The sequence below is a fragment of the Endocarpon pusillum genome (genome assembly GCF_000464535.1).
Source record: "Endocarpon pusillum Z07020 unplaced genomic scaffold scaffold1719, whole genome shotgun sequence".
NCBI lineage: Eukaryota > Fungi > Ascomycota > Eurotiomycetes > Verrucariales > Verrucariaceae > Endocarpon > Endocarpon pusillum.
In genome coordinates, this window is record NW_006916062.1 from 537865 (window position 1) to 546830 (window position 8966).

An 8966-nucleotide genomic window follows, 5' to 3' on the forward strand; every position below is an offset into this window, starting at 1 on the left:
AATGGCGCAAGTCCAATCCGCTTTCCGTTTTGTCCAAACGGGCGCACAGATAGGCAAGATTGTGCTCTCGGCTAATCCAGACGAGCAGGTGCATGTGGTTCCACAGCCAGTAGGTGTCACTACTAGAGCCCAACTACGATCTGACGCTTCATACCTTGTTGTGGGTGGTGTGGGCGGCATTGGACGCTCAGTCGTCCAGTTTCTGGTTGCTCACGGCGCGAAGAACCTGATTCTGCTTTCTCGAAGCGCTGGCGACCTCGACCTTGACAAGAACAAGAGCACTGATGGCGCTCTATTCTTGCGCGAACTGCGTGACATGGGCTGTCGCGTGAAGCCGGTCAGCTGTGACATTGGTCTTCCCAGCTCACTCACAAAAACTCTCAGAGCCTGCGAGAACGACGGCTTGCCACCAGTGCGCGGTGTCATCCAAGGAGCCATGTTGCTGCGGGACGCCATCTTTGAGCAGATGACCCTTGATGACTGGCGCAGTGGACTGTCCCCTAAGCTCTACGGTACCTGGAACTTACATACCGAATTCTCTCAACCCGACTCGCTTGACTTCTTCATCATGCTCTCCTCGGTCTCGGGCGTGGTAGGCATAGCGTCGCAAACGAACTACGCTGCAGGTGGCTCGTACGAAGACGCCATGGCTTGCTGGCGCCAGTCTCGCGGTCTCCCCGGCGTCGCAATCGACCTCGGCCCCATCTCTGACATTGGCTACGTTTCGACGTCCTCGAAAGTTGCCGAACGCCTGCGCAAGGACGGTGACTTCATCATGCTCGACGAAGACATTGTCCTCCGCGCCCTTAACGCCGCCATTACCCACCCTCTCGACTCCCGTCCCCAGATGATAGTCGGCCTCAACTCCTCCCCCGGTCCACAATGGGACGCTAATGGCCGCTCTCAACTCGGTCGAGACGCTCGCTTTCTTCCTTTGCGGCCTATCACCAAAACGTCCTCTTCATCGGCCGAAGGCGAATCCTCAGGCGCATCCCTCTCTTCCCTCCTCTCCTCGGCCGCCGACACCCAAGCCGCGGTCGAATTTATTGGCAGTGCCATCGCGACGAAACTGGCCGACATCTTCATGATGCCCGTGGGCGAAATCGATCTGGCAAAACCGCCGGCTCATTTCGGCGTGGACAGTCTGATTGCAGTTGAGCTGCGGAACATGTTGGTCCTGCAGGCGGCCGCTGATATTTCGATCTTCAATATCTTGCAGACAAGCAGTTTGGCTGCGCTCGCGGCCTTGGTGGCGGAAAAGAGCCGATTCTTGCAGAGTTCTTGATTGAATGATCGTTCACCATTCTAGGCGAGGATGGGTGGTGGGCAACGTGGAGTTACGGTTCTTGCGTTACGTTTCTTCTCTTTGAATTGGGATTGATATTTGGAATTGATCAACGGTTTGGCGCTGGGTTAGAAGGATATCTTTCCTACTAGATTTCTTTTCATCAATACAACAAAATGTCAAAATGCGCTTCTCTACAGAAATTGAACCCCCCCCCCCCTGAACATTGTCATCGATGCATATGAAACGTCCCATCTCAAACCGAACTCCTGCACAATGTTACGCGGTTCGCGGATTTAAAAACCTCATGGAACTAAGGTTTCGCCCCACACAGATGAGACGTATGATTCAATGACCACCATGGTACCGGCATATTATATCATTCTATCTAATATATATCATCTATCTAATATGAACTCACCGCCAAGCTTATGTAATTGGCTGTTACTGATGAAGTGGATGAGTGGAATTCTATCTACCGGCAGAGTTTATCTCTAGGAGGAGAGGCTAATACTAAGTTACTGCGCAGAGTGCGGTCACGTGATGCCAAGGATTTGGTCGTACGCGTACAGCCAATTCTAACAGTTACAATAATGAGCTTAAAACAGCCTTCTGATTTGGGTTAGGCTAGTAGGCTAGCTTAAACCTTTAACTGCTTATTAATTTTGTTGGAATTGGCCGTACGTGCCGTACGTGTACAGCCAAATCCTTGGCATCACGTGACCGCACTTCTGCGCAGTAGTATTAGCCTCTCCTCCTAGAGATAGACTCTGCAGGTAGATAGAATTCAGTTCATCCACTTCATCAGATTTGCCATGAAAACGCCAAGATAACCCGGCCTACTAGTAACTCGCGGGTTTTTGAGCCGGGTTGGTGTGACAGTGTTTGATTTAGTATACAAGTAGTGGGTAGTAGAAAGCCGTCAGCTTTCTACTTTGTGCCTTTTGGCCCGCGGGTGACGCAGTGGCAAAAACCAACATCCACACAGCTCCGTTCCAGTTGGGCCCGAGCCCCCTCCTAGAACCCGGCCCAACCCGGCCCATGTTAGCAGCCTAATTCTCCCGAATATCGAAAAATCTAGCCTATATTTATACACTTTTTCTATCGTAAATTTTTGAACCTTTTTTCTAATTGGTTGCTGTAGCCGCAAGCCTCTACTCAAATCGACATTAGGTTCTGGCTGGTAAACCCTGATTTGATAACGCTTGTTTAAGGTGCGCAAGCAGATCACGTGCTCTGCGTCATGTTGATATCTGAACCCTTGACAGGTATAAAGCTGAAGGGTGCGAGTTCGAAATCTATGTGAAAGCACAATGGATGTCGAGATTGGGTTCTAGGAGTTGGCAGAAGTTCTGTGCAAGTCCTTTGGGGCCGTTCGAGGCCTGCAACATCGTGATGATGCTTGGGAACAGTTTGATGTACGCGTCATTCAACCCAGGATGAGATTGAGAGAAACGAGCGCCGAGGAGGAGTAGAATTGGCGTTAAGGGATGCATCTGTGGCATGGTCAGCATCTTTCTGCTTGGACTCTACGAAATTGCAACGGCTTCTTACCTGAAAGTGCTGGTCTAGAAAAGAGATTAGGACCGCTACATTGGCCACAGCATCCAAAGACTGCTGCTTTTGTTCTGCATACAGAGCCTGTGCGAGCTGCGTTCCTTGCGCATCGGTACCCAGAGACCTGGATGTGACAAGGTCGTAAAGCATAAGCATGGATATATGTGCTGCGAGAGCAACGAAAGCGAGGATAGGATCCGGATATCCCAACGATGCAGATATTTGTAGCACCTGGATACGTTGTGTCAGTAGCGCATGCAGAGCGCGATGTTGACGACAGAACTCTTGATCAGGTCTGCCCGGCGCTTTCAGTGTATGTTCCAGGACCCGTCCGCAAACGGTCGCGGCGATGACGCATTCTGTGAAGTGCGACAGGTTGTTCTGTGGCCATTCTAGGCCAACGACGGGAATCACGTCTGTCAGAAAGCCTACGTCTATGGGGAGATTGTTGGAGAAGTTGACTTCGGGAGCTGGGAGACGCGTGCGGATCTGGTAGGAAATGTCAACACCGTTGTGCTTTAGAGAAAGACGCCCAGCAAACTCACCAGGCGTTCATCAAAGAACATGTGCAGCCCATCGACCATACATGTGAAGCGGTCGATCGTATATGCTAACCAGAAGGTCCGCCTCTTAGTTTCAACATCGACCCAGTCGTCCTGGACCGGACCTTGAAGGACAAGCTGACTATGATACTTATCCAGTTGCATGGTACCAGGGGTGGTCGGGGCATCAAGTTCGTATAGCCTCATCATTTGGATCAAGCGGAAGGCTCGACCGGCCGACATCATGCCTCGGTGGAAGTCCTGGCATGTGAGTTCGTAGATGGCGAGCAATGTCCACGCTTGAGCCTGCTGGAAAGACACTTGGTGATAAGATTCATCTGACTCTAGCGCGTGCAGGAGTTGTCTAGTTTTGGTATACAATTTGCGCCCTTCGATTGAGAATTGACTAGAGAGTGACGAGGCCAGGGTCCACATGGCAAGTTGTAGGCAGGTCCTCTGCTGGCTCTTGTCTCGTTGTTTGGACCAAGAACGGTAGCGGTGGGCTTGGACGATGGGTGCAAACGCATAAGCGCGATCGAAATAAAGCTGATCTCTGTACAGTGTTAATAGACTTTATCAGGCAGCTCGGCGGGGAAGGTTGAGGCTTACAGGTCATTATGCATCATAGGAGTGATGACCAAATCGGTCTCCTTTGGAAACTGAGCTAGCTCTTGAAGATGGTCTAACGAGGTAAGCGAGGGAAAGGGCGGGCTCGTGTACGCATTCTCGAGGCATCCGAATGGCTCCATGGAAATAATGGGAAAGGGGGAATCGAATGGGAGTGGCGAGGTGGGGATGCCATCGGTTATTTCAGGATTCGTGCTCGTGGTGTGTTGGATTTTGTTGTTGTCGATACTGCTACCTCTACTTCCCGCTTCGTCCTCAGGAGTGCTGGCCCCTTGGACCGACGAACATGCCCTTGTCTCGGGAGGGGTGTTGGATCCGCTTCGTTGTGATTTCTCCAGCTGGGTTTGGAGATCCTCTGACCCGGGACAGATGATCAACATAGTTCAGAGAGGTAGGGAGGAGGATAGTGAGTCTTACCGATTCTTTTCTGTAGCGTCTTGAGATATCCCTTCTTTGGTCCTCGAGGGGGGCAAGTCTCGCGGACTACGCATTGGACGCCGGCAGTACTACAAGCCATGCATTGAGGTTTCCGCCGGTCGCAGCGTATCCTTTTTCGTCGACATTCTTCGCACTAATAGTCATGGGTATGTCAGCGCCAGTCAGTCGTCGTGGGAATACGGAGGGTTGGCATACGGCGACACCCAGTTGCAGTCGTGGTGGTGTTTCGGCCATTGTTGCTGGAAACCGGGGCGGCCCTGGTCGTGTCGAAACAGAGGATCTTTAGAGTCTGGGAGATTCTAGTATTGTTGCAGGTGGCTGCTACCTTGAGCGATAGGCGACGATCGATGTTGATGAAGGGCCGTTAGACATCAAAGCGGGCCTGTACTTGACAAGTTGTGTATAATACAGTAGACCCTTGAATTCATGTCGATAGAAAGAAGCGTCCGATCGAAGCAGGCGTGGAAGGTGTTATCTTTATGAAGTATCATCAAACAAAAGCTACTTAGCTTACGGTCCTCTGAGGCCTGTGGTCCTTTTGGTCCAACAGTTAGTTGAACGCCTGATATCGGTGTGGCGTCCCGAATGAGGTCGCTACCGTTGTTAGTACAACTCTAGCAACATCTTCTCTACTACGTAGTAGAAGACTATATGACTGCATCTTCCCACGTGCAACATAGTTGCTCGTATACGGCTGTAGGAGATATATGCAGGACGAATAGGAAGGTCTCGGCCATTAATTGGAGAACGGGCACCCCTACCTAGTTGGCAAGGCTGACTTCTAGCTGCATATGGCTATCTAAGGTTTGATGAATCGGAGACTAATTTAGGGTTAAGTACGCCTTAGGTGCCAGCTGGCACTCACTTACTATATTAAGTAGATGCATATGCGATTACGAAGGATCGTCGGGCCCAACTCAATCTACCTTCGCTCCGATGTTGGATAGGCCTTGGCAGGGTTGGTAAACAGCACAGTTGGTTAAACAACTACTACGTAGTATGCAGCGGAGATAGCATGCAGAGGGGTATCTGTACTTTATCCCTTGTCGAACTCTGCTTGGCATTACACGTGGCGCAAGTATTACTGAGCTAAGGATGGGTTCAACTGACTAAGACAAGGCTTAACGATAGGTACTAATCTAGTACTCGTAATGTAGGTAGTAACTGACCGCTGATTAATTATAATTAAATTAAGATCAGTTCAAGAAGTTAGCAAAATTCAATAATAGAAAGACATCTTCATTAGAATCAAAAAAGTAAAGACTACTACTAATGCCGAATATGGCGAGCATGCAAATAGTGTGCGGAGGTGTACCACCTTGACAAGAGGATTTGGCTGTACTACTACGTAGTATGTACGGAGGTGTGCCCCAGAAATTGTCAAACTGCATCAGTGATGTCATGCGCCTGCTACACGCCAGCCACAAGCCAGCCATACCCACACGCCTGCCGTGCGCCAGCCGTGCGCCGCCAAACAGAGGCCTTATAGCCCTCTGCAGGAGAAGAATCTACATACTTCCACCACACAGAACAGCGTCTTTTCTACGCCCTTTTTGCGCCTTTTCTTATCTCTTTCTGTTAGGCCGTGGCCGTCTAACAAGTGACAGGGTTCACTAGCACTAAATTCAGGCTGTAGCCGTAGTAAGCCACATTCAACATCAGCTCTCTATGGCCTCTGCGGCTATATTTGAGCGTACGCACAAACAGGTCCTGGCCGAGGCTGTAGCCGTAGCTGTGACCTCGAAATACGCCTCCTCCTCCTCCTCCTCCTCCTCCTCCTCCTCCCCCTTCTTCTTCGCCTCCTTCGTCGCCTGCTCCTTCTCCTCTTCCTTCTGCGTCTTCTTCTCCTCTGCTGCAAGAAGGCGGATAATAAGGAGGAGGATAGCATGAAGAAGGATAGTAAGGAGGAGGATAATAAGGAGGTGGATTCGTAGTTAGGATGTAACCTAGGCCCGGCCCTAGGCTGCTACATACTACTACGGTACCAGGCAGAAGTATCCATAGAGCTCGGCGCTAGTATCTCCGCCAGAAAACGGACTACAAACGAACCAGCTAAGCCTTAAGAAGCTAAGTGGTACTACTATAGCCAATAATTATGGAACATTCTCCAGGAAGCTTCTAGACATCAATGTGGCGCTGTATCGGAACTAGCTGTTACTAGCACCGAGCTATGAATACTTCTGCCCCCTACCGTAGTACGATAGGAGGCATAAGTGTTCGTAGCATGGCACTAGTAGCAACTAGTTTAGATACAGCGCCACATTAGTGTCTAGAAGCTTCTTAGACGATCGTCCATATTGATTGGACAAACCCATACCACTTAGCTGTTCAAAGCTTAGCTGTCTTGTCAAAAGCCTGTTTTGCTACAAAGATACTAGCGCCGTGCTACCAATACTTCAGCTAGGTACCGTAGTCGGCCAGGACCACCGGATTAGGCCGGGTTCTAGGGGTCAGGCTAAGCTACCTAAATTTAGGGTGTCGCCTAACCTAACCTGGCCTAAAACCTAACCTGCACTAGGTTGGCTTAGCCAATATACTACGGTAAGAGGCATAATGTTTGTCAATACAGTGCTAGTAGTAATTAGTTCTGATACGAGTTCATAGATAGCTAATTAGTTGTCGAAAAGCTTACAAGGTCAAGCAGCCATATAAACAAGACTATTAACTCTAATTAATCCATCTTTGAATTAGTGCTGCTTAGCCTCGCTTGTTTAGTAATTGTTTTGGTCCAAAGATACTAGTACGGAGGTGACAAACATTATGCCTCCCCCAGTAGTAATAGCCTACAAAAAAGTCTTAGCAGACCCTTAATAAGCCCTTAGCAGACTTTAGGCTAGGCTTAGCATAATAAAACCTGGCCCTTGATAGGCCAGCCTGCCTAAATCCAGGGCTTGGCCCAACCCGCACTGGGTTGGCCTGGCTTATGTAGCAGCCTAATAAGCTTCAACCTTACTGCGGATATGGGCAGAGCAATGAGGATGAGCAGTCCAGAAAGCACTGATTATAACAAGAACTCATAACATCAAGGATGTCTATCTCAATACCAATTTAGAAAGTAGGAGCGTGCTTAAATAAATAGTATTAAAGCAGTAGCAGCGTGTGAGATTATGGCAGGAATGTTATATACAAATTATTATTATTACGTTACACCAACGGCCCAACGGGTTCCAAACGCCAATAGACCTTTGCCGAATAGACTTTTGCCGAATAGACCTTGGCGGTAGACTACACTGGGGATAAGATTGTCCGACTATGGTAGAACTGGAATAACTTCTCCCTACCCGTGCGAGTTTCGCCAACTCGGCCGGAGGAAGAGGCGATCTTGGGCTCAGCTTCAGCTTGCGGGACGCGGAACATCCAAATCTGTATTGTGCAAGCGCTATTGCGACGGAAATACTATGATGAGTTTTTCAATGCAGCGTAAGAAAAGCTTTGCATACTCCGTCTCACCCGATAGACGGAGTAATATAACGAATGCTTCCAGCAGTACATAGTCAGAGAAGACTCCACCATTCCTCCAACACAACCGACTTCGAACCCCAGCATTTTTCACTTCCACTGTCCACATTGGCTTCCACATTGACCAGTTCCCGACGGTCAGAAACCCCACTGCAACCATGGTGCAAAACGGCACGCCTCTCGCCGCCAAACTCCCCGGGCCGCCTCTGAGCGACCGCGACGCCATTGCCGACGCGTGCTACCGCGCCTTCGCCTCGATCGACCAATCCTGCGAAGAACTCCTCCAATCCAGCGTCACCCCGGACGTGTACACCGACATTGCCTTCAAGGTGTGCAACGGCTACGACGAGCTGCGCAGCAAGGTCTGGACCCACATCAACGAGAATCTCGACACCGTCCACTACCTGACCAACATGCGCGTCAGCCTCGACACGGAAACGACGGCGCGCGTGACCTTCGCGACCCAGGCGGTGCATTGCCTGGTCGGCAAAGGCTACGAGGCCGAATCGCCCAAATTCATCACGGGTGCGCATTTCAATTGCGATGCGGTTAAAGTGGAGGATGGGTTTTGGAAGTTGAAGATGATGAAGAGTACGCATGTGTGGTGCACGGGTGATCGTTCCATCATGAAGCCACCAAATGCGCAGTAGAAGGTAGAGGCCGGTCGTCGAAGGGCATAGACTGAATAGAACTGTCTTTGTGTAAGGCTGTCTCTAAATAGAGCTGTCGCGTTGCAGATATGTATAACACGTCGATCGAAATCCAAGCGCCGATGTCGGATTCCAAATGGCCATTGATCCAGAGATTATCGTAATTCGTACTTTCCCGTCCACCGGAGAATGCTGCCTAAGCACTTGCACACTTTTCGAAAGACAGACTTATTAGTCAACCATTCGTAGAGTCATGTTTCTTAGGACATTCGCCAAAGTTAGACTACGCGTAAGAATACTCCGTACTGTACAGCAGGTTCGCTAACTTTGGAAAATCTCACTTATGCTTTTATAATGGAATGGGAGTATAACCCGGAGAATCTTTGTACGCCGACCTCTAACCCCCCC

General features: G+C 49.9%; 3 protein-coding genes across 3 annotated transcripts in view; 1 reads left to right on the forward strand and 2 right to left on the reverse strand.

The window, feature by feature from the left end:
• Position 1: 1 nt before the first annotated feature.
• EPUS_01004 (uncharacterized protein) lies at positions 2 to 1285 on the forward strand (the record flags this gene model as incomplete). Its single annotated transcript, XM_007802562.1, has 1 exon — positions 2 to 1285. One exon carries the CDS (start codon positions 2 to 4, stop codon positions 1283 to 1285), a length of 1284 nt encoding a protein of 427 aa, XP_007800753.1.
• Positions 1286 to 2583: 1298 nt separating this feature from the next.
• Positions 2584 to 4683, reverse strand: EPUS_01005 (uncharacterized protein; the record flags this gene model as incomplete). Its single annotated transcript, XM_007802563.1, has 6 exons — positions 2584 to 2781; positions 2840 to 3331; positions 3388 to 3937; positions 3994 to 4366; positions 4429 to 4582; positions 4645 to 4683. 6 exons carry the CDS (start codon positions 4681 to 4683, stop codon positions 2584 to 2586), a joined length of 1806 nt encoding a protein of 601 aa, XP_007800754.1.
• Positions 4684 to 7943: 3260 nt separating this feature from the next.
• Positions 7944 to 8966, reverse strand: part of EPUS_01006 (uncharacterized protein) — a gene marked incomplete at both ends in the record, with an annotated part of 2430 nt that continues 1407 nt past the window's right edge. The window contains one exon of the mRNA XM_007802564.1: positions 7944 to 8308. Within this exon, the coding sequence (XP_007800755.1) occupies positions 7944 to 8308 (365 nt within the window). The remainder of the gene's footprint in view (positions 8309 to 8966) is intronic.